Source organism: Bufo gargarizans, chromosome 5, assembly GCF_014858855.1.
Source record: "Bufo gargarizans isolate SCDJY-AF-19 chromosome 5, ASM1485885v1, whole genome shotgun sequence".
Classification (NCBI taxonomy): domain Eukaryota; kingdom Metazoa; phylum Chordata; class Amphibia; order Anura; family Bufonidae; genus Bufo; species Bufo gargarizans.
In genome coordinates this window covers 428,001,198-428,027,014 of record NC_058084.1, presented here as the reverse complement: position 1 = coordinate 428,027,014, position 25,817 = coordinate 428,001,198, and the positions used below count along the sequence as shown (strand labels likewise).

At 44.0% G+C, this 25,817-nt stretch overlaps 1 protein-coding gene across 1 annotated transcript in view; it reads right to left on the bottom strand.

Moving 5' to 3' along the window:
- Positions 1–25,817, bottom strand: part of KIF5B (kinesin family member 5B) — an 81,565-nt gene that overhangs the window by 22,128 nt on the left and 33,620 nt on the right. Inside the window, exons 2-10 of the mRNA XM_044292694.1 lie at positions 22,493–22,580; positions 20,906–20,979; positions 20,724–20,828; positions 19,365–19,413; positions 18,018–18,073; positions 17,847–17,934; positions 8,876–9,000; positions 4,139–4,243; positions 2,333–2,478 (exon numbers count right to left, since the gene is read on the bottom strand). Coding sequence (XP_044148629.1) covers positions 2,333–2,478; positions 4,139–4,243; positions 8,876–9,000; positions 17,847–17,934; positions 18,018–18,073; positions 19,365–19,413; positions 20,724–20,828; positions 20,906–20,979; positions 22,493–22,580 — 836 coding nt within the window. The remainder of the gene's footprint in view (positions 1–2,332; positions 2,479–4,138; positions 4,244–8,875; positions 9,001–17,846; positions 17,935–18,017; positions 18,074–19,364; positions 19,414–20,723; positions 20,829–20,905; positions 20,980–22,492; positions 22,581–25,817) is intronic.

Genomic DNA, 25,817 nt, shown 5'->3' with positions numbered 1-25,817 from the left:
TGCAGGTCCTTCATTTATTTTAATCTTAGTTGCGCTTCCACTGGTAGATACAAACTACCACCATTTCTGTTCACATTGTAACTATTATGACATTCAGTTTTTCTATGGATTATTGATTCGACCCAAAGTACTCTCCTTACAATTGGAACATTCAGCGAATGATTGCAGTTATTTGTTCATATACATATCGATCTCCATTGAACTTGATCGATCTCCATCAGCTGCTGCTATTACTTGGAAGGGGCAACGTGAAGCCCCGAAACGCGTTTGATCCAAGACCCCCAGCTTATTTCTATATAAACTCTTGTTGCACCTAGCATTGAAATTTTCCTAGGTTGACGCTAAAAAACCGGAACATCTTCTAAGAGGACCTGCCACGCTGATTCATTAGAAGCTCGAACCTCTCAAAGCTAGAGAACGAGCACATCTCCACCCTGTGACCGCACATTAGATTCAGCGTGGAAGCAGGCAAATATAGGCTTGGAGGACATCGGCTCTTTAAACATACGGAGCGATGCCCAGAGCCATCTAAACCGGCAGCGGAGATAACCTAAGAAGGAGAATTAGGTGACACAGAGAACCGGAACTACAGCAGTGAAACCTACACCAGCAATCACCGAACAGTGAGTAGAAGCGGGACGCCGCATCAAACTCTCACTGTAGCATAACATTGCTTCACATTGTATCATTGGACTTTGGATTTTTCGGAGACTTTGTCCCAGTATTTATTCATTATTTCCTTGGCCAGAAATAGACCTTTTTTTAGGACATAAGATCCGATGCTATTGTAGCCGCATATCATCAATTTCCTGATTCTTGACTATTTATTCTATATTATTGTGTATTTATAATCTATTCACCTTTAGATATTTGCAGTTTATTGTCTATTGTATTTTATACCAATGTATCCTATTGACCTTTAAATAGCCCAGTATATTGTATTTTATCATTATTAACGGCAAGTTACTAATAAATCTATCAATTTAATCAATAAGACAGTTGCTATTCTATTTACGGTTCTACCTATAGTGTGAGTGCCCAGCATAATATTTGATATTGTTTTACTTGTAAAGGAGGGGCGAATCCTTTTTACTGTGAGCACCTCCCACTGTGGCCTCACTCACTCCTGTGCGTCTCATAACAGTACTGTATTACTTGTTCATATTTACTATTTTGCACCATATTTACTTGGTGCTTGTCATTTGCTATATTGCATCCAATTGTACTAGCTGCCTTATATTTTAATACTATTTGTTTCTAACATTTAATAATAAATACGTGCTCCTTATGTAAGTGCTGCCTGCTACCCTATTTTCATTTTCAATATTTAGAGTGGGTGAGTCTAATAGCAGTGCACCTATCTGTTTTTTACCCCTAGTTGAGCATCGCATCTTATTTTTGCTTCTAAGAATAGGACATGTTCTATTTTTTGGCGGGGCTACCGAACGGACATACTGATGGGGACACAGCACATGGTGTGCTGTCCGCATTTTTTTTTTTGCGGACCCATTAAAATGAATGGGTCTGCATCCTATGCTCAAATAAAAAAAAAATGAACGGACAAGGAAACAACATTCGTGTGCATGTAGCCTAAGAGGCAAGTATGAGGTCAGGAAAAAAAAAAAAAAAAAAAAAAATTGTACCTGTGTAGCTTATGTGTATTAGGGCGCATGCACACTATCGTATGCCCTTCAAGACGGTCCGTGAGCCGGCCGTATGTCCCAAAGCGGCATACATCGTGCGCACTGGAGTACACAGCATCATAGATTACAATGATGCTGTGCACGTTGGGCTGCCCATGGTGCTATTGTCCAGCACTCATATGATCATATTATAATCTATGATGCTGTATACTCCGTGTGCCCGATGTATGCCGCTACGGGACATATGGCCCGCTCACGGACCATATGTCTCGGAGGGCATACAGTCGTGTATATGAGCCCTTATTAACTACCCTACCTACTCTAATGCTCTGTATGAGATTGCTTTTTCTAGAGTGTAAGCTTTTTCCTATAGTGTCTAAGCACGGCCTCCATTGCTGACGATAAATGCCATTTGCTGAAGTGAGACAACCCCTTTAATATGTGTATTCACACAAGTGGTTTTCCATCCATGTTTAGTCTGTGGCTTTCAGGGCGCATTGCTAGGATATGCCCTGGAAATTTTCACCCTAGTAATGTATGTAAGGCAAAAAACAGACAAGGCCCAAACGTAGATCCTTCGTGGATGAACCACTGACCAGTTTCAAACGGATATCACAGACGTGTGAAATAGACCTAAGCCAGTTTGTGTGTTACTCGGACAGCTATTCTTCAAGATTAAAATTACAAACCTTTGCCCAAATAGAAGTGTAGACTTTGTCTCTGATTCGTTATAAGATGATGGTGAACAACAAATGACAATAGTGGTTCTGCAGTTTCCTCCCAAGGAGTCTTGGAGGATTCTGGTCATTTTACTATCACGATATGGAATATAGACCTGTATGAAAAATGACAGAATATTACGTTATAAGCTAAACCATCAATGCAACATAATGGAACATACAGCCATGTTCAGAGAGCTTGTCTCTTCATATGGAGAACATCCAGTTAAAAAAAAAATATGACACTGTAAAGCCAAACCAGTTAGTTAAAAGTTTAAAATGGTTTTTCGGGATTTTCTTACTAATTGACCTACCCTCAGGATAGAAAGGCTTGAGAAAGGCTACCATGTAGCCGAAACGGCGCACTTTATTTGACCTTGTGTACTGTCTCCTGAACCCTGTGTGAATAAACCTTTTTGGATTGGAGATGCTGCCACCACTCTTTATTTGGAAACCATCCTCGTGATAGGTCTTCAGTATCTGATTGGTGGGGGTCAGACATCCATGACCCCCACCGATCACCTGTTTGAGAAGGCACTGTGAATGGAGCCGAGTGCAATACTAAGCACAGCAGCTATACTATGTACTCACTCACAGGAATGCCTGTGTCTTCTCCAACAGCTTATAGGAGAGGGTCGCGGATGTCATACCTCCACCAATCACATACTGATGACCTATCCAAAAAGGACAGATCAGTAAAAAGAAATCCTGGAAAACCCTTTTAATTTATGCCCAGCTACTGAGATTAACAAGTAGGGATGACAGCGTGGTTAAGATGTGAGTGAACAGCTGGTTTTAATCATAAATGACCAAAGCTTTGACAGCTGATGTCTACTTCCAAGAGAAAAGTGTGAACATCAGTTTTATCCGCATAAATGTGCCAATAACCGAGGAAAACCCACTGACCTAAAATCACAGGGTGGCCCCTATGAATGTCAGGTAAAAGCAACTGCCTGGCTTACAAACTGAATTATGGTCCATTCACACATCCGCAGTATTTTGCAAATCTGCAAAACGTTGGGCCGGCACCACAATAGAAATGCCTATTCTTGTTGCGGTCAAGAATAGGACACGTTCTATATTATTTTTTTTTTTTTAAGGGCCGCAGACCGGGGATGCGGACAGCACACTGTCCGCATCTTTTCCGTCCCAATTGAAAATGAATGGGTCCACACCCGTTCCGCATAATTGCAGAACTGATCCGGACCCAAAGTGCAGACGTCTGAATGGAGCCTAAAACAAAACAGTCATCACATACTCAGTTTCAGGTATAGGAAGCCAGACACTTCTCGCTTTTGTAGCCACTTCTGCCACAAAAAAGCAAGTGCGATTCCAGTCATAGGGCCTTTGCAGTAAAGAATAGGGTCCTGTTCACCCACATCCATCTATCTGGGTCGAAAGCAGCAACAATGAGCATCTAATGTGTTTGTCTATCACAACGCCAAGTCCTTCATTTCAAATGGGGAGAATTGCTAAAACATGGGGCAGAAGCTCTCAGCCGAGCAAGGTCTATTCACATTAGATGGACTCGTAGACTTTCGCTTTTTGGGCACTCCTTTAACAACTGGTGGGGTGTTAGCGCAGAGAACCCCACAATTCAAAACTTTGACGTAAGATTTGAGTTACACTTTTAATTTCTTTTATTCTACTTTTAAGCAGAAGAAATTGGGGAAAAAAAACACTTCTGTTAAACTTGAGAAAAATGTACTTGTCAATGGCAGACTGAATAAGAGATGAATGCACATAATGCTAGGAACAGCACACTGTGTTACTCACATTGCCTTCTGCTAGGGCTGAGATGACATTGCCAAGAGATGACAAGGACTTATTAATGTTCTTAGCTTCATCCAACACCGCACCTTCAGCTCCAGTTTTGCTGACCTAAAACAATAGGAAGTGAAAATCAATATACCGGTAGTCAGTCTGTAATGGTCACATCAACTGTATTACTGACAACAGCCTCCAATTTAACTCCCCCGGCTGATCCAACGCTGGACGGCACAGCTGCCAAAGCAACCGTGTGACACCCGGAGGGTCCTGGGCACAGATCATATGATAGCTAATAGGATTTATGCACGAGACTGCAGGCATCATGCAGTGGACCTGGCACACTTACCACCCAGCAGGCACTAAACACCTCTCCACAGGGTCTGTTCATATTAATCTTACCATAATCCTTTTCAAATCTACATTGTAATCTGGATGGGGTGTGAAGGGCATTTTACACAGGCTAGTAATCAAAAATCAGGAATGTTTGTTGTGCCAATTACTGGCCCATCTGAACACGCCACTGACCAGCTGCCAGCATCCATCGGCTTGCGTAAAGGTTTGTTTCAGCATCGACCACCGCTCATTATGGCCCCTACAAACTAGTACTGTAATATATGTGCCTCTGTATTCTTCTCCCCTGGTAGTGCACACACTGTACACTGACTTCCATTCTGTACATTAAATGTATAATAGGCCGCCAAAGCATTTTCCTGCAGCTTTTCATTGACAGAAACCATAGTGGAAAAACATTACAGTAAACCGCACAATACATTGTGGCTTGTAAGGGGGTTCTGTAATGGGTAAATGGTTCGGCTTTGTGTTGCACAACTACCACAAAGGTGACTAGAGCCAGAAGTGACGTAAACTGTGTCCTGTAGCTCAATTATACTAGTACAGTGATGGCTAACCTCCGGCGCTCCAGCTGTGGTAAAACTAGGACTCCCAGTATGGTCCAGTCATTTCTATGGAGTTCTGAAAACAGCCAAGCATGGGTTCATCTTGGGAGTTTTACCACAGCTGGCGTGCCGGAGGTTCGCCATCACAGGACTAGGAAATATCCAACTCTGAAAGGCCTGGACACAAGAGGTTTTCTTTAGACAAAAAGCTTTTTGTTGTATTTAATAGCTGTGGAGCTGCTGTATAGAGTTACAAAAGAAATCTGCTGTAAGGCACCTCAGCTATTCACCTGCCTAGAGCAGGAAGCCGAGAAGCAAATGACAACTTATCAGCTTTCATGTTACACCACAACTGAGCAACCTTCAAACAGGATTTATTATTTTATAGTCAGGTCCATAAATATTGGGACATCGACACAATTGTAACATTTTTGGCTCTATACACCACCACAATGGATTTGAAATGAAACAAACAAGATGTGCTTTAACTGCAGCTTTAATTTGAGGGTATGAACTGTGTAGTAACTACAACAGTTTGCATATGTGCCTCCCACCTGTTAAGGGACCAAAAGTAATGGGACAATTGGCTTCTCAGCTGTTCCATGGCCAGGTGTGTGTTAATCCCTCATTATTACAATTACAATGAGCAGATAAAAGGTCCAGAGTTCATTTCACGTGTGCTATTTGCATTTGGAATCTGTTGCTGTCAACTCTCAAGATGAGATCCAAAGAGCTGTCACTATCAGTGAGGAAAGCCATCATTAGGCTGAAAAAACACAACAAACCCATCAGAGAGAGATCAAAAACATTAGGCGTGGCCAAAACAACTGTTTGGAACATTCTTAAAAAGAAGGAACGCACCAGTGATCTCAGCAACACTAAAAGACCTGGAAGATCACGGAAAATAACTGTGGTGGATGACCGAAGAATTCTTTCCCTGGTAAAGAAAACACCCTTCACAACAGTTGGCCAGATCAAGAACACTCTCCAGGAGGTAGGTGTATGTGTGTCAAAGTCAACAATCAAGAGAAGACTTCACCAGAGTGAATACAGAGGGTTCACCACAAGATGTAAACCATTGGTGAGCCGCAAAAACAGGAAGGCCAGATTAAAGTTTGCCAAACGACTTCTAAAAAAGCCTTCACAGTTCTGGAACAACATCCTATGGACAGATGAGACCAAGATCAACTTGTACCAGAGTGGTGGGAAGAGAAGAGTATGGAGAAGGAAAGGAACTGCTTATGATCCTAAGCATACCACCTCATCAGTGAAGCATGGTGGTGGTAGTGTCATGGCGTGGGCATGTATGGCTGCCAATGGAACTGGTTCTCTTGTATTTATTGCTGATGTGACTGCTGACAAAAGCTGCAGGATGAATTCTGAAGTGTTTCGGGCAATATTATCTGCTCATATTCAGTCAAATGCTTCAGAACTCATTGGACGGCTCTTCACAGTGCAGAGGGACAATGACCCAAAGCATACTGCAAAAGCAACCAAAGAGTTTAAAGGGAAAGAAGTGGAAGGTTATGCAATGGCCAAGTCAATCACCTGACCTGAATCCGATTGAGCATGCATTTCACTTGCTGAAGACAAAACTGAAGGGAAAATGCCCCAAGAACATGCAGGAACTGAAGACAGTTGCAGTAGAGGCCGGCAGAGCATCACCAGGGATGAAACCCAACGTCTGGTGATGTCTATTCGTTCCAGACTTAAGGGTGTAATTGACTGCAAAGGATTTGCAACCAAGTATTAAAAAGTGAAAGTTTGATTTAGGATTATTATTCTGTCCCATTACTTTTGGTCCCTTAACAAGTGGGAGGCACATATGCAAACTGTTGTTATTTCTACACCGTTCTCCTGATTTGGATGTAAATACCCTCAAATTAAAGCTGACAGTCTGCAGTTAAAGCACATCTTGTTCGTTTCATTTCAAATCCATTGTGGGTGGTGTATAGAGCCAAAAATGTTAGAATTGTGTCAATGTCCCAATATTTATGGACCTGACTATACACATGTACCACACCAACATAATCCACAGTGCTGTACAGAGATCATCTGTACCTGAGGCACCACATCTATATTCCAAATGAACCCATTAGTATGTTTTGGCAGAAAACCCAGGTAAACATCGGAAGGACAGAAACTATACAGATGTTGCCCTTCGTTGGATCCCAACCCAGGACCCCAATGTTACACATCAACAGTGCTAATCACAGAGCCATCATGCTCCCAGAAGATGAAACTGAGGGATTATCCACCCCCCAAAAAAATAGTGCATAAACAAATAATTGGGCAATCTTCACTAATATTAAGGGGTTAAAGGGTTTACCAAGACTGATGAAGCAATGATGGCCTAGTGTTGCTGTGCCCTAGAGATTTCATTTAAATTGGACTAATTTGCAGTTTTAAAGGGGTTGTCTCACCTCATTCATTGGTGGCTTATTGTTTGGATGCGTCACCAATGGGTGAGGGTCCCACCTCTGGGACACACATCTTTCCCTAGAACAGAGCCCACAGAGTGAAGAGTGGATCGCGTGTGTGTGACCGTCCTCCATTTATTTCTATAGGACTGCTAAAAATATCAGAGCGTGAATGAAGTTGTGATTGCGCTTGTGCAGTGCACTACCCATTCATTTCTATAGATCTTCAGAAAATAGCGCGCCACTTTGCTATTTTTGGCACTCCTATAGAAATTAAAGGAGGACACACATGCGTGATCCATGTACTCCCATTTAGGGTTCAGTTTCAAACATTGGTAGCATATCCTAGTGATATGCTACCAATGCTCGACATGACACAGCCCCTTTAAGCACAGACATCCATACAAAACAAGATGCTGTGCTTCCCTAAACAAGAGAGGGCAATAGTACAATCCATCAATTTTTAAAGAGTACAAACTAATTGCTGGAATTTTGCAAAACAAGTACAGTTGGGGGGGGGTTCGGGTCTGTGCACATCAGAGTTAAATGAATAGATGCTTCTGAATTATTATAAGGGGGATGCAAGCACTTGCTGAAATACACACGTCAGGAGAGGTCCTCTGTAAGCTCTGGAAATACATTTTAACCTGAAGCCATAAGGGCACATCAGTAATCAAATGGATGCTACACTGGCTTCTTGGCCACCATCATCCTATTTATTTGCCCTGTAACTGGTAAGTAGAAATGCCAAAATTAACAGGCAGATGGGACTGGTTACAAAAAAGGTATGGAGGATGGCTAGGTCTACGCAGAGGTGCTTTTGTAGTCTAGACTTTACAATTATAACATCTGAGTGATAGCTGCTGTCCACAGGAGTGAAATCACTAGCAAGTAACTCAGAAGTATTGCACAGGAGAGCAGCTTGACAGTTAAGGCTATGTTCACATCTTTGACATATATGTAAACGATGTATACGTTAAACGGATGCCCCCGACAGATGAAATACAGTGTCCTCTGTCCCCATAGGGTTCCTTTGAATATGTTGGGAGGGGGGGGGGGGGGTATCCTTTAAACTTATACATTTGTTTTACTGGACCCTGCAGGGTGGAAAGAATAGTCTACTACGCTTGTGCATCCTTTTTTTTCCGCCAAAGTATATGTTAAATGTAAGGCAAAATTTAGATGTGAACAGCCCATACTGGAAACTTGTACTACAGAACATCTCCATACCTTATAACAGTGTGGGCCACATCTGATGACGTATCAGAAAGTGGTCTAAAGATGGTCCTTATGCACTGAAGATAAGTCGTTAAACGAAGATGTACAAAGATATAATTTATCAAAAACTGGAAAAAAAAGCACATCCAAGCAGCTGTACTACCCAGACCAAACGCAAAAGTAAAAGCTGGAAATTATTAATTGCTCACCTTTTCACTACCTGCCAAGTCCACTAGGTAAAGTTTACCACTTAGCTTTTGCTCCGTTTGGGTATTTTCTTGCTTGACATTTATTAAAAAAATGCTGTGACTTCTAGAACTGTGTTCATTCATGTCTGTAAGGGAAATGTAATACAGTCAGACAGTGACACAGCGGGAACACCATCCTGGGGTTAGAGGGGGCTTCAGTATACAAGATAAACTGTTCATCAGGAACTTCTGCTTGTGATAATCATACAGGTGCTTGGCTCCTTAAGACCCCTTCACATGGCCCAATGGAGCAGACGGTGGTTGAAAAGGAAACATTGAAACAAACACTCGTTACCAATTATCTACTAGACAGCAGGCAGCCAAGGGGCCTTAGGCCTCATGCACACGACTGTGTGCCGGCCGCGCCCATGATACAGACCGCAAATGTGGTTTCGAAATGCACAGGCAACGACTGTGTGCCCGCTGTCTGCAGACGCAGAAAACCCACAGAAGCATTCTGTAGCGCTTCCAATCTGTGCCTCCTTTTACACCGCATTTTCCGTATTGCGGACCCATTCAAGTTAATGGGTCTGCTTCCGTGATACAGTGCTCATACGGCTGATGCCCGCTGTCTGAGACACGCAATTTGGGCACGGACCTGCTACGGTCGTGTGCACAAGGCCTTAAAAGGAGGATTTAAATGGTGCAATAATCAGGCAGATTATCGGGAACAAATGTTGCTGCAAACGCACGTTTCCGACAATCTGCGGTGCATCCATTCACCCAATGAATGTGTGAAACGTAAGGCTACTTTCACACTAGCGTTCAGGGCTCCGCTTGAGAGTTCCGTTTGAAGGCTCTCACAAGCAGCCCCGAACAGATCCGTCCAGCCCTAATGCATTCTGAGTGGATGCGGATCCGCTCAGAACACATCAGTATGGCTCCGCTTGCCTTCCGCTCAGCAGGCGGATCCCCGAACGCTGCTTGCAGCGTTCGGGTGTCCGCCCGGCCGCGCGGAGGCAAGTGGATCCGTCCAGAGTTACAATGGAAGTCAATGTGGGCGGATCAGTTTGAAGGTGACACAATATGGTGCAATTTTCAAACGGATCCGCCCCCCATTGACTTTCAGTGTAAAGTCTGGACGGATCCGTCTGAATACAAATTACACTTGGGGTCCATTCACACGTCCGTTTTTTCTTTTCTGATCTGTTCCGTTTTTTGCGGAACAGATCAGGACCAGATCTGGACCCATTCATTTTCAATGGGTCCTGGGAAAAAAAATAAATAAAAATAAATAAATCGGACAGCACATTCCGTTGTTCCGTTCCGCATGTCTGTTTAAATATAAAACATGTCCTATTCTTTTCCGCAAAATTCGGATCCTGGTACAATACAAAGTCAATGGATCCGCAAAAAACGGAAGACATTCGGATGTCATTCCGTATGTCTTCCGTTTTTTGTGGAATCCGTTCCTGGAAACACATAGCAAATTTTTTTTATTTTTATTTTTTCAATTTTTTTTCAAAGAAATCCAAACAACTTTATTTGATTATTGAATGTATACATGTTTCCGTTTTTTGCGGATCCGCAAAAAACGGATGACATACGGAAACATTTTCAGGAACAACGGATCCGCAAAAAACGGACCGAAATACACACACACATTGCCTTGCAAATGTATTCACCCCCTTAACTTTTTTGGTATTTTGTTACATTACAGCCTTAAGTTCAATGTTTTTTTAATCTTTAGAAATTAAAAACAGAAAATTGGCATGTGCGTATGTATTCACCCCCTTTGTTAGGAAGCCCATAAAAAGCTCTGGTGCAACCAATTACCTTCAGAAGTCACATAATTAGTGAAATGATGTCCACCTGTGTGCAATCTAAGTGTCACATGATCTGTCATTACATATACACACACACCTTTCTTGAAAGGCTCCAGAGGCTGCAACACCTAAGCAAGAGGCATCACTAACCAAACACTGCCATGAAGACCAAGGAACTCCCCAAACAAGTAAGGGACAATGTTGTTGAGAAGTACAAGTCAGGGTTAGGTTATGAAAAAATTAAATAATTAAAAAATATCCAAATCTGATGATCCCCAGGAGCACCATCAAATCTATCATAACCAAATGGAAAGAACATAGCACAACAGCAAACCTGCCAAGAGACAGCTGCCCACCAAAACTCATGGACCAGTCAAGGAGGGCATTAATCAGAGAGGCAGCACAGAGACCTAAGGTAACCCTGAATGAGCTGCAGAGTTCCACAGCAGAGACTGGAGTATCTGTACATAGGACGACATATAGTTGGGCTTTATGGCAGAGTGGCCAGAAGAAAGCCATTACTTTCAGCTAAAAACAAAAAAGGCATGTTGTGAGTTTGCGAAAAGACATGTGGGAGACTCCCAAAATGTATGGAGGAAGGTGCTCTGGTCTGATGAGACTAAAATTGAACTTTTTGGCCATCAAAGAAAACGCAATATCTGGCGTAAACCCAACACATCACATCACCCAAAGAACACCATCCCCACAGTGAAACATGGTGGCAGCATCATGCTGTGGGGATGGGACTGAGAAACTGGTCAGAGTTGAGGGAAAGATGCATGGTGCTAAATAAAGGGATATTCTTGAGCAAAACCTGTACCTGTGCGTGATTTGAGGCTAGGACGGAGGTTCACCTTCCAGCAGGACAATGACCCCAAACACACTGCTAAAGCAACACTTGACTGGTTTAAGGGGAAACATATAAATGTGTTGGAATGGCCTAGTCAAAGCCCAGATCTCAATCCAATAGAAAATCTGTGATCAGACTTAACCACTTCAACCCCGCTAGCTGAAACCCCCTTAATGACCAGGCCACTTTTTACACTTCTGCACTACACTACTTTCACCGTTTATTGCTCGGTCATGCAACTTACCACCCAAATGAATTTTACCTCCTTCTCACTAATAGAGCTTTCATTTGGTGGTATTTCATTGCTGCTGACATTTTTACTTTTTTGTTATTAATCAAAATTTAACGATTTTTTTACAAAAAAATGAAATTTTTCACTTTCAGCTGTAAAATTTTGCTAAAAAAAAAAAACACATCCATATATAAATTTTTCGCTAAATTTATTGTTCTACATGTCTTTGATAAAAAATGGTTTGGATAAAAGTTATAGCGTTTACAAACTATGGTACAAAAATGTGAATTTCCGCTTTTTGAAGCAGCTCTGACTTTCTGAGCACCCGTCATGATTCCTGAGGTTCTACAATGCCCAGATAGTAGAAAACCCCCACAAATGACCCCATTTCGGAAAGTAGACACCCTAAGGTATTCACTGATGGGCATAATGAGTTCATAGGACTCTATTTTTTGTCACAAGTTAGCGGAAAATGATTTTTTTTTTTTCTTACAAAGTCTCATATTCCACTAACTTGTGACAAAAAATAAAGACTTCCATGAACTCACTATGCCCATCACAAAATACCTTGGGGTGTCTTCTTTCCAAAATGGGGTCACTTGTGGGGTAGTTATACTGCCCTGGCATTCTAGGGGCCCAGATGTGTGAGAAGAAGTTTGCAATCAAAATCTGTAAAAAATGACCGGTGAAATCCGAAAGGTGCTCTTTGGAATGTGTGCCCCTTTGCCCACCTAGGCTGCAAAAAAGTGTCACACATCTGGTATCGCCGTACTCAGGAGAAGTTGGGGAATGTGTTTTGGGGTGTCATTTTACATATACCCATGCTGGGTGAGAGAAATATCTCGGCAAAAGACAACTTTTCCCATTTTTTTTATACAAAGTTGGCATTTGACCAAGATATTTATCTCACCCAGCATGGGTATATGTAAAATGACACCCCAAAACACATGCCCCAACTTCTCCCGAGTACGGCGATACCACATTGACACTTTTTTGCAGACTAGATGCGCAAAGCGGCCCAAATTCCTTTTAGGGCATTTTTAGACATTTGGATCCCAGACTTCTTCTCACGCTTTAGGGCCCCTAAAAAGCCAGGGCAGTATAAATACCCCACATGTGACCCCACTTTGGAAAGAAGACACCCCAAGGTATTCAATGAGGGGCATGGCGAGTTCATAGAATTTTTTTTTTTTTTTGCATAAGTTAGCGGAAATTGATTTTTTTTTTTTTTTTTTCTCATAAAGTCTCACTTTCCGCTAACTTGGGACAAAAATTTCAATCTTTCATGGACTCCATATGCCCCTCACGGAATACCTTGGGGTGTCTTCTTTCCGAAATGGGGTCACATGTGGGGTATTTATACTGCCCTGGGATTTTAGGGGCCCTAAAGCGTGAGAAGAAGTCTGGAATATAAATGTCTAAAAAATTTAACGCATTTGGATTCCGTGAGGGGTATGGTGAGTTCATGTGAGATTTTTTTTTGGGACACAAGTTAGTGGAATATGAGACTTTGTAAGAAAAAAACAAAAAAAAATAAATAAATAAAATATTTCCGCTAACTTGGGCCAAAAAAAAAATATCTGAATGGGGGGGGGGGGGGGGGGGGGGTGTGATCACCCATATAGACTCCCTGATCACACCCCTGTCATTGATCACCCCCCTGTAAGGCTCCATTCAGACGTCCGTATGATTTTTACGGATCCACTGATACATGGATCGGATCCGCAAAACACATACGGACGTCTGAATGGAGCCTTACAGGGGGGTGATCAATGACAGGGAAGTGATCAGGAAGTCTATATGCGTGATCACCCCCTTGTCATTGATCACCCCCCTGTAAGGCTCCATCCATTTTCCAAACAAAAGGGACCACCAGAGGAGCAGGTAGCAGGTATATTAGACGCTGTTATCAAAACAGCTACTTCCCTTCATGTCCAGCTTAATTCCTCATCTGTATGGCTTCTGCCAGTTTGGTCTCATGGAATGACTACTCTTTGCCGTCTCTCCTTGCCCTAGGTGTGTTGAGCTAGCTGTGTGTGTTCTGCAAATTCCACCATTTCCAGGTCATGGTATATTAGCACTGATAAGTCAGAGGAACTGGACTTGTATTTTTATTTCCTTGAAGACGTTTCTCTAGTCATCTGACTGGTTTTCTCAATTAGAATCCAATTCATGACTAAAGTACAAGTCACCAGTATTGAATGCCAAAGAATTCTGGTACAAGCCATCCTAATTGGGAATGCCAGTCAGCTGACTAGTAAAACATCTTCAATGGAAAAAAAATACAAGTCCAGTTGCTCTGACTTAACATTACTGATGAACCATGACTTGGATAAAGAAGAACCGTCACAGACACACGTCACCCATGTCCTGCAGCTGAACGCTACACAATTTGTTGCAGATTTGCCACAATATGTGCCAATAAACATAAATCGAATGATGCAACAGAACAATAGTGAAAAGTGCACTGGGAGCACAAAAGGTTTTCTCTTGTGATAACGAATCAAGTCAAACCATTATAATCACCAGGCTTAATGGAGTAATTTTTACATTTAAGGGTACTTTCACACTTGCGGCAGGACGGATCCGACAGGCTGTTCACCATGTCGGATCCGTCCTGCCGCTAGGGCTGCAGTAAACGAATATTTTTGTAATCGAGTATTCTATCGATTATATTTCTCGATTCATCGAGTAATCTAATAAGAAAAAGCTACTTAAAATAACGTACGTAATTAGGTGTGTATAAAGTTATTGGTTTGAAGGGGTTACTAACTTTATACATGCCTAATGCCAAGGTGCTTCCATTAACCCCTCCAAACCAATAACTTTATACATGCCCATTGGGTTTGGAGGGGTTAATGGAAGCACCTTGGCATTAGGCATGTATAAAGTTATTGGTCTGAAGAGGTTAATGAAAGCACCTTGGAGGTGCCTTCATTAACCCCTCTCTAAACCAATAACTTTATACATGCCAAGGTGGTGCTTGCAGCCTCCATTAAAGGGGTTGTCCAGGTTCAGAGCTGAACCTGGACATACCTCCATTTTCCCCCCGCCAGCCCCCCTGACATGAGCATCGGAGCAGTTCATGCTCCGATGCTCTCCTTTGCCCTGCGCTAAATCGCGCAGGGCAAAGGCATTTTTCTGAGTTCCGGTGACGTACCGGGCTCTCTATGGGGCTGACAGGCAGCCCGGTGACGTCACCGGCACTGATGGGCGGGATTTGGCTCTGCCCTAGCCAGTAAAACGGCTAGGGCAGAGCTAAAGCCCGCCCCTCAGAGCCGGTGACGTCACCGAACACACTGCTGGGCGGAAGTTACCGCCCGGCAGTGTGTTATTGAAAACAAAAGAGCCCGTGCCCTGCGCGATCTAGCGCAGGGCACTGGAGCGCATCGGAGCATGAGATGCTCCGATGCCAGGCTCAGGAGGGCTGCCGGGGTGAAAATAAGGGTATGTCCGGGTTCAGCTCTGAACCCGGACAACCCCTTTAACCACTCTCTCTCTCCATCTGCCTCCCCCCAGCCTCTGATCTGCCTCCCCCCTCCCCCTGATCTGCCTCCCCCCTCCCCCTGATCTGCCTCCCCCCAGCCTCTGATCTGCCTCCCCCCAGCCTCTGATCTGCCTCCCCCCAGCCTCTGATCTGCCTCCCCCCAGCCTCTGATCTGCCTCCCCCCAGCCTCTGATCTGCCTCCCCCCAGCCTCTGATCTGCCTCCCCCCAGCCTCTGATCTGCCTCCCCCAGCCTCTGATCTGCCTCCCCCCAGCCTCTGATCTGCCTCCCCCCAGCCTCTGATCTGCCTCCCCCCAGCCTCTGATCTGCCTCCCCCCAGCCTCTGATCTGCCTCCCCCCAGCCTCTGATCTGCCTCCCCCCCCCCCCCCCCCCTCCTGATCTGCCTCCCCTCCCTCCCCCCAGCCTCTGATCTGCCCCCTCTGGTAACGCAACCCCCCCTCCCCAGTATTAATCATTGGTGGCAGTGTCAGTTCCGATCGGAGCCCCAGCAGTGTAATGCTGGGGCTCCGATCGGTTACCATGGGAGCCAGGACGCTGCTTAAGTCCTGGCTGCCATGGTATGTTAGTAGTGAGCAGAGAGCAGCGCATTATACTCACGTGCGCTGTGGCCGGCGGTCGCTCCTTCTCATAGGTCTGTGCGGCGCATTGCTAATGCTGTAAGCATTAGCAATCCGCCGCAGACAGAAGAAGGAGCGACCGTCCGCCACAGCGCACGTGAGTATAATGCGCTGCTCTCAGGGGGGGACCCTGTGGGATATGGCCGGCACATTCATTGGTGGCGCAGTGGCCACAGTCCCTCCCCTCCCCTCCCCTCCTCCTCAGTCCCTCCCCTCCTCCTCCTACTTGGTCTTCAGCGGCAGCCGCGCACAGTGGGGAGGGAGAGACTCCCTCCTCCTCCGTGCCGGCCGCTCAGTCCTGCCTCTCTGGCTCCGGAGGACACGGAAGCGGTGAGTGAGACGCTTAATTTCACTCCCGCTCCGTGATCACGTGATCTGAACGATTCCTCGATGCAGGGAAACTGCATCGATGAATTTTTTGACTCGATTTAATCGAGTTATTCGAATAATCGTTTCAGCCCTACCTGCCGCTATTCCGCCGTGCCGTCCACATTGACTATAATGGGGACGGGGGCGGAGCTCCGGCGCAGCACGGCGAAAGCCGCCGGACTAAAAAGTCAGACATGCAGGACTTTAGTCCGGCAGCTTTCGCCGTGCTGCGCCGGAGCTCCGCCCCCCGTGCCCATTATAGTCAATAGGGACGGAGCGGCGAAATGACGGCAGGACGGATCCGACATGGTGAACAGCCTGTCGGATCCATCCTGCCGCAAGTGTGAAAGTACCCTTAGAAAAACTGCAAACAACGACTGATGCCTGCAATTGGCTCCATTTTGACAAATGTGCTTCTGGGCTGGTCAATTAAACTTTGCCAAAAGGCCTATTAGGAGGGAGCTTAGTCATTATTTATACGTCCGTATCAAAGATAACATCCATGAGAATATAGCGTTTCATTCATAAAGGGTCTGGTGTTAGTCCGTGTTCCACGTGCAGTGCTAGGCTTAAAAGGGATTTTCAGAGCATCTCCTACCAATGGACAATGAAAATCACTGACAGAACAGGAAGGACATTACGCTGCGTTCATACCTGAGCGTTCGGGATGGAGCGCTCTTTATGCGCGATTGTATGCGCGTTTACAAATCGCCGCTCCGGAACAAGCGAACGCCCATTGTCGCGCATTCCCGGAAGTCTATGTATGAGAACGCGCGACAAGACGCCCCAAAGAAGCTCTTGTACTTCTTGGGGCGTCGGGCGTTTTACAGCTCGATCGTACGCGCTGTAAAACGCTCAGGTGAGAACCATTCCCATAGGGTATCATTGGTTCTTGCCTGTTGAGCATTTTACAGCGCGTAGGAACGCGCTGTAAAACGCTCAGGTGTGAACCCAGCCTTAGTGTTCTTTCACAGATCCATAGGCTTCAATGGGCCAAAAGTAGTGCATACTGTTATTCCACTAACCCATGGTCAATGGAAAACCATTGATGTGTGAAGAAACAAAAAACAAATATACAGTCAAAGGATCAGTGTGAATAAGTCCTTACAATGCAATCTACAAATTAACTTCAAAGGGAATCTGTCAGCTCTGAAACACTTCCCAAACTAGAGCTAGCGGTGTATTGGGCAAGTGATGCAGAGTCCGGTAATGTCATTTTTATCTTCAGACTCACGTGCGTTCTGATGCTGTGCTTCAACAAACCAGAAGTCAAATGCATTGAGGACTCCTGTGTTCACACACACACACACAAAATGGAAAGGACCAAAAGGAGTCCTCTCAATGCATTTTTACTGCTGGTTTGTGAGAGCAAAAAGGTCAGAATGCAAGAGGATATGAAGAAAAAAAAAAAAAAATTACTAAATAGGACTGAGCGTTACTCACACTATACACGGCTTACTCTACTTTGGTGGGTGTTTTGGAGCCGACAGGTTCCATTTAATGTACTCTGACCGGTATACAAGTATCTTACATAGAAACAGCAAGAATTCTGCACAAAGAACAGAAAGAAACTTGTGTGTGCGCGCTTACTTGTCACTGCTACATGTCTGTTTGATTTTCCTTCATCTATAGTATCCATAACTTCTTCAGGACTACATACAAAACGTTCAGTACAACCCTTTAGAGAGAAAAGCAAAAAAGTTACAAGGACGCTGCAAAAAAGCTGACAAAACAAAGGCATAAATCCGCTGTAACACCCACCTTTACATACGGCACTCTATTTTTGTCTTCATGGACAGAAAGATTTATTTTTGACACTGAAATATAGAAGATAAAGCATCAGCTGTAAAGCGAGGACGTAGTTATTGCCCCAAGGCTTGTGTACAGAAGATAACATGGCCGGTCTCATCATATGAAAAAAAGCTGTTCTGACAGTATTGGAGCAGCAGAGATAAAACGTATCACACAGACCATTAGACTTCAAGAAAATTATGGTTTCAAAGCATCATATAAATGGCAATATTTCAGTGGGTTCCTCGTATTAAAACTAGAGTTCAAAGTGATTGTCGCACTCTCACACAGATCTCACACCTGCTAAAACAGGAGAGGACATTTGTTGGGGGGGGAGGGGGTAATCCTTTTGTCTGAGGGATCCAAGGATAAATAAATGTCCATAGGACTATCAAATGCTGGGTGAATCACACAGATCCCTTTTTTTTGTCAGGTTTTATTAACTTCCAGAAAAAGGGCAAGTCTCAACTACATACCTTCCTTATCCCTCATATCAGCTTTAAAGGGGTTTTACTCAGAGTTAAAGATTGATGACCCATTCTGTAATCAACATCTCATCAGTGGGGGAATACCACCACCAGGACCCCTGCAGATCAGCAGTTGGAAGGGCCTATTCCTTGGCCAGTGACATGTCCACCGGTCTCATGGTCTTTCTGCAGCTCAATCCCAGTCCAGTGAATCCAGTATGGAATGTATGCCGCTGTTCTAAGTATATGATGAAGAAGCTGCAGCATTAGTCCAAATGCTGTTACCAATTCACACAGCGGATCGTTGTGGTTTAAGGAGCTGGACCTCACCAATTGGATATTTATGATCTATCCCGAGGTTAACCCCTTTAAAGCCGATATGAACCCAGACATATCCCCATTTCTGCCCCCGTGATATGAAATGCTCTCCTTTGCCCTGCGTTGAATCGAGCAGGGAAAATACTTTGAGATCCGGTGACATTCTGGGCTCTCCATCGGGACTGTTAGGTGAAGGCTTCTGCCTAGCAGTGAGCCCCTTGACGTCACAGGCCTCTAAAACAGCTAGGGCAGTGCTAAAGCCCGCCAATCAGAACCGGTGATGTCATCCTCCGTCCCCGTTGCTACTAGAGGCTCATTTGCATATATTAAAACATTGTTTTTCTCAGCAATGCGGACACATATGAACATGAGACCAACACAGATGCCTTCAGCAGCCAAGTGCACATGTAACAGGTCAGCCAGTGTCATAGGTGCAAATCTGCTGACAGATGCAGTTTAGAAGGATGATGTAGTATAATTCTGAAAAGTCCAACTAGTAACCCCACACATCAGACTAGTAATTAACACTTACCATCCAGTAAATCTCTTATCTTGTCCAAATAGATTTCAAAATATGACACCTAAACAAAATTAAAATACACTTCAAATTCTACAAAACCACTAAATATATAGAGAGGCATCAATGAATCATTACAGAAGATCTGAGAGTAAAATGGATTAAGACAGCATGAATCAACTCCCTATAAACATTAAAGGGGTTTTCCCAGCTATAATGCTGACCCCCTAGGAAATGCACACTAGAAAATGAGAGCACTTTATGCACTCAAACTATGAAATAATTGGGTTTAGTACCCTTAAAGGGAACCTGTCACCGGGATTTTGTGTATAGAGCTGAGGACATGGGTTGCTAGATGGCCGCTAGCACATCCGCAATACCCAGTCCCCATAGCTCTGTGTGCTTTTATTGTGTAAAAAACCTGATTTGATACATATGCAAATTAACCTGAGATGAGTCCTGTATGTGAGATGAGTCAGGGACAGGACTCATCTCAGGTTAATTTGCATATGTATCAAATCAGGTTTTTTACACAATAAAAGCACACAGAGCTATGGGGACTGGGTATTGCGGATGTGCTAGTGGCCATCTAGCAACCCATGTCCTCAGCTCTATACACAAAATCCCGGTGACAGGTTCCCTTTAAAGAGGACTTTTCATTGGATTATGGGTTACAAGCTAGTATGCTTACCAGATAGGGCAGCCCCTACAGATGCCAGCACTTTTTTTTTTCCCCAATACCCCTCCGTTCCGGTGCTGTGTCCCCCACTGTTTTTGGCACCTCATATGTTAGCTTAGAGTATTGGTACAGGGAGGAGGAGACGGACAGGTTTCTCAATGGGCGCCTCCTACCTGTAGCGTAGTGTGGTCCAATCGCAGCAGAGCCTCACAGCCAGGGAGAAAAAACAGCTCACCTTGTCCCCTGGCTGTGACACTGTCCGCTGCGAATGGACTGCGCTACAGCCAGGGAAAAAGAGACGCCCATTGAGAAACCCGGCAGTCTCCCCCTCCCTGTACCGATGCTCTAAATTAACATACTAGGCGCAAAACACGGTGGGGGACACAGCGCTGGAATGGAGGGGTATTTTAGAGAGAAAAAATAAAATAAAATGTGGCCCCTGCAGATGCCAGCACTATCTGGTAAGCATACCAGTTTCTAACATATAAACCCATAAAAGGTCCTCATTAAACAGATTTCGAGTTTCATCTCTGTAAAATCAGCTCACAAAGTAGCAACACTATTCATTGGGATAATAATTCTGTCAGGCGCTTCATGATCAAACAGCGTTATAGGCAAAACTGTTATATAATAGGATGTGAAATATACATACGCAGCTTTTTATGGATGATCACTAATCCATATTTTCTCATTACCTTTATATGAAACTCCAGGTTCTCATCCATGGAGTAAATGTAGTTAAATATATCCTGAACTATCCGAGGAATGATCCCCATCCCATCTGGATCATGCAACTTCCCCTGAAAAGAAAACCATCATATATTAATACAGATACACATCACCAGAACCTTGTGGGGGTAAAAGGCAACAGATTTACCTCCATAGTGTGGGTCTTTCCAGAAGATGTCTGTCCATAAGCAAATATTGTACCATTGTAGCCTTCAAGTACATCTGGAAAACAAAACAATGGCCAAATATTATAGATCTATAGTGTGAAAGTTATTGATACGACCCCTTCTGCCTATACTGCCAGAATCTGAGATATTCAGATACATTTACGATCATGCGCCTATATAGACCTCTGTAGCGGATACTTTTAGGGCACAGTCACAGGCAGCAGTAACCGGGCTGCTGAAAGCAGAGGACTGTGGTTTTTGTCTCCGCTGTTAATCGAAGATCCTATAGAAAAATTGCAACTCTTACTGTGGCAAAATCACAATAAGAGCTCATTCAGACGACTGTATGCTGTCCGCAAAAATACTGAATGCTATCCGCAAAAAAAGGATAAAATTCTGTATTTTTGCGGACCCATAGACTTTAATGGGGCCATGTCCTGATTTTCACAGACAAGTAGAGGACATGTTTTATTTGTTTTGCAGAACCGTGCAATAGAAAAAGGGCCCCATAGAAGTGAATTGGTCAGCAGCTAATCCGCAAAAAAACGGATCCACATTTTTGCGGGTCAGCAGCTAAGCCGCAAAAAAACCGATCCACGTTTTTGCGGATAGCATACGGCCATCTGAATGAGCCTTAAGACATGTAAATACATGCACTTTTTGCAGCGCTGTAATAGTGCTTTTGAAACTCTTCCCACACTTTGGGGTCGCACCCCTTTTTGCAATCATCTCCAATTCGTTACCTTCTTTTTGCAAAACTACTAAACTTTTGCTGTGGTACTGCAGCAAAAAACACATACGCCTTAGGCTCTATTCACGAGTGTGAGCTTTCAGTCAGACACATGCATGAGGTGCATCACCCAACTGAAACCTCCTATGGAAGGCTCTGACAATCACCACTGGAATGGTATATATATTAGCTGTGGACTATCATATTACAAAACGTATACCACGTGGTCTTTTTTTTGCCATTGCATAGAGAAGTGAAGTTCTGCCTGAACAGTTAAAATCCAGTCTGTGCTTTTTCTTTATCAGTAAATTTTTATTGGTTTTTGAAATATTATAAGGTTAATTTTCGTATGTTTAATTTAACAATTGATTAGTAAACAGAACTTATACAAGTTTCTTTGTATTATCGTTATTTGTTAGAGTGGTTGAATTATATAATATTAGTGAGTGGAGAATAATTTGTCGTTATAACATCTGGTTTTCAGTTGCTATTAATTCATGTATATCCATACAAAAAGACACACGTGTATATGTGCATATACATACACACCCGTGAAAGTCCTACATACATATCCATACATTAACAACTACAAATAAGTCAGTCATCACTCAAGTGATATTAAAATTAATAAAAGGGATAGGTTGGACATGCCAATATGAGTTAATGAATAGTTAATAACATTGATTTTAAATATAAATATAAACATGTGCACAGGCATTAAGTAACATAACTAAACAGTTTGAATATATGTGTAAAAACGTGCACCCACATCCGCACACATATGCATTCATGCATCCATACATCCACAGCCTGTGCCTTTTCACAGTTTACCTCTTACCTTTAACAATTGCTCTTGCACATGCATTGTAAACTTGTTCTTGGCTTGTGTTGGACTGGAACACACGGTCAAAGTTGTAAGGTTTGGACTATAAAACAGAAAAAAAAAAAAAGAAGCATAAGACAGGGCCAAGATAGATAGATAGATATATAAATAAAAGGATCTGATCACTGGGATAAGAAATACAAAGGGCAAGTGAAAAGCTGCTCATTTTTATTATATGTTATATTTTTTAAGATCAAAGTCCCATGGAAGTGCCCCTTTAAAAGGAACCCGTTACAGAGTTTAGAGGCATTTAACCCCCAGCATGCCGCTATGTAGCTGTGGTAAAGGGTCCCAAATCTGTCCATCTGCCGCTGCAAAGTATAGTAAATTAAGATCTTAACACCTTCAGCAACACTGAGTGCATGAGAATTGCTTTAAAGAGGAGCTGTCACCTCTCCTGACATGTCTGCTTTATGTAACAATTCTGGAGCATCTATTCTTATGGCTCTAAGTTGTGCCATTACATTATTATTTGTACTAGAAGTTATGAATCAATTTCTAGCAGTCTGCAGTAAGGGTACAGAGGAGCATTATATAAATATATATATATTTGGTGTCCGCCTCCAGAGCGGAATGGAGGCTGAACAGAGGCAAACTGATGCATTCTGAACGAATACTTATCCATTCAGAATGCATTGGGGCTGAACTTATCAGTTTTGGGCCGCTTGTGAGAGCCCTGAAACGGATCTCACAGGCGGACCCAGAAACGGCAGTGTGAAAGTAGCCTTAGGCCTCATGCACACGACACGAGTTGTTGTGTCCGTTGTTCCGTTTTCCGTGATTTTCTGCGGACCCATTGACTTTCAATGGGTCCGTGGAAAATTCGGAGAATGCACCGTTTGTCATCCGCATCCGTGATCTGTGTTTCCAGTCCGTGAAAAAAATATGACCTGTCCTATTTTTTTCACGGATAATGGTTCGCGGACCCATTCAAGTCAATGGGTCCGTGAAAAAACACTGAGGCACACAAGATTGTAATCCGTGTCCATTTATTTGCAAGGCAAACTTGACTTAGATTGTTTTACTATTTCCTTCATGTCTGGTGATACTCCAAAAATCAAGGAAGACACACGGAGACAAAAACGGACACAGATCCCCATTTTGCGGACCATTAAAAAATACTGTCGTGTGCATGAGGCCTAAGTCTGACAATTGCAGCACTGAACAAATAGAGTGAGAGTGTTTAACGACACAAACCTAACTGGTTACCTCCCCTCTGTATCCTTACTGCAGACTGCTAGCAATTCATTCATAACTTCTAGTAAAAATTATTAAGGAACGGCACAACATACAGACCTAAGAATAGATGCTCCAGAATTGTTAATAAATAGGGAATGTATGAAGCTATTAAAACAGGCAGCGGTGACAGGTCCTCTTTAAAGGCTATGTACAACTTTGGGGCAATGTTTCTTATTGAATTGTACTCATTTTGAGCTAAAAATATTTTTTTCAATTTGTATTTATAAAAAAAAAATATGTAACCCCTTTCTCTGTACAGCCTTGAGATTCTTTATTAGAAGGCTCTGTACTTTTAGGCCTCATGCACACGACTTGTGTGCATCCGTGTCCGTTGTTCCGTTTTCCATGATTTTCTGCGGACCCATTGACTTTCAATGGGTCCGCTGAAAAATCGGAAAATGCACCGTTTGTCAAATGCGTCCGTGATCCGTGTTTTCTGTTCGTCCAAAAAATATGACCTGTCCTATTTTTTTGACGGACAACGGTTCGCGGACCCATTCAAGTCAATGGGTCAGTGAAAAAACACGGAGGCACACAAGCTTCTCATCCGCGTCAGTGATCCGTAGGCTACTTTCGCACAGTCAGATCCGCAGATCCGTCTGCATAACAGCTTTTCAGATCTGAGTTTTCACATCGTGAAAACTTAGATCCGACAGTATATTCTAACACAGAGGCATTCCCATGGTGATGGGGACGCTTCAAGTTAGAATATACTAAGAACTGTGGACATAACTGCCCCCTGCTGCCTGGCAGCACCCGATCTCTTACAGGGGGCTGTAATCCGCACAATTAACGCACAATAGTGCGGCACCTGAGGGGTTAATAGTGCGTATCATAGCCCCCTGTAAGAGAACAGGTGCTGCCAGGGGGCAGACCCCCCTCCCTCCCCCCCAGTTTTAAATTCATTGGTGGCCAGTGATGCCCCCCCTGTATTAAATTCATTGGCGGCCAGTGCTGCCCCCCCTCCCTCCCTCCCCTGTATTAAATTCATTGGTGGCCAGTGATGCCCCCCCTGTATTAAATTCATTGGTGGCCAATGCTGCCCCCCCCCCTCCCCTGTATTAAATTCATTGGTGGCCAGTGCTGCCCCCCCCCCCTCCCTCCCCTGTATTAAATTCATTGGTGGCCAGTGCTGCCCCCCCCCCCCTCCCCTGTATTAAATTCATTGGTGGCCAGTGCTGCCCCCCCCCCCTCCCCTGTATTAAATTCATTGGTGGCCAGTGCTGCCCCCCCCCCCCCTCCCTCCCCTGTATTAAATTCATTGGTGGCCAGTGCTGCCCCCCCTCCCTCCCCTGTATTAAATTCATTGGTGGCCAGTGCTGCCCCCCCCCCCTCCCCTGTATTAAATTCATTGGTGGCCCAGAATTTAATACTGGGGAGGGAGGGAGGCCGCACTGGCCACCAATGAATTTAAAACTGGGGAGGGAGGGGGGCTCTCCCCCCTGCAGCCTGGCAGCACCAGATCTCCCACAGGGGGCTGTGATCCGCACAATTAACCCCGCAGGTGCAGCAGCTGAGGGGTTAATTGTGCGGATCACAGCCCCCTGTAAGAGATCGGATGCTGCCAGGCAGCAGGGGACAGTCATGTACACAGTTCTTAGTATATTCTAACTTGAAGCGTCCCCATCACTATGGGAACGGCTCTGTGTTAGAATATACTGTCAGTTCTGAGTTTTCACAATCTAACTCAAATCCGATGGTATATTCTAACAGAGGCGTTCCTATGGTGATGGGGACGCTTTAAGTTAAAATATACCATCGGATTGCAGAAAACTCCGATACGGACTCCTGACTTTACATTGAAAGTCAATGGGGGACGGATGCGTTTGCAATTGCACCATATGGTGTCAACGTCAAACAGATCCGTCCCCATTGACTTGCATTGTAAGTCAGGACGGATCCGTTTGGCTCGCACGGCCAGGTGGATAATAAAACGACTTTTTTTTACTTCCCTTCATGTCTGTGATCCTCCAAAAATCAAGGAAGACGCATGAAAGAAAAAACGGACACGGAACCCCGTTTTGCGGACCGTGAAAAAATA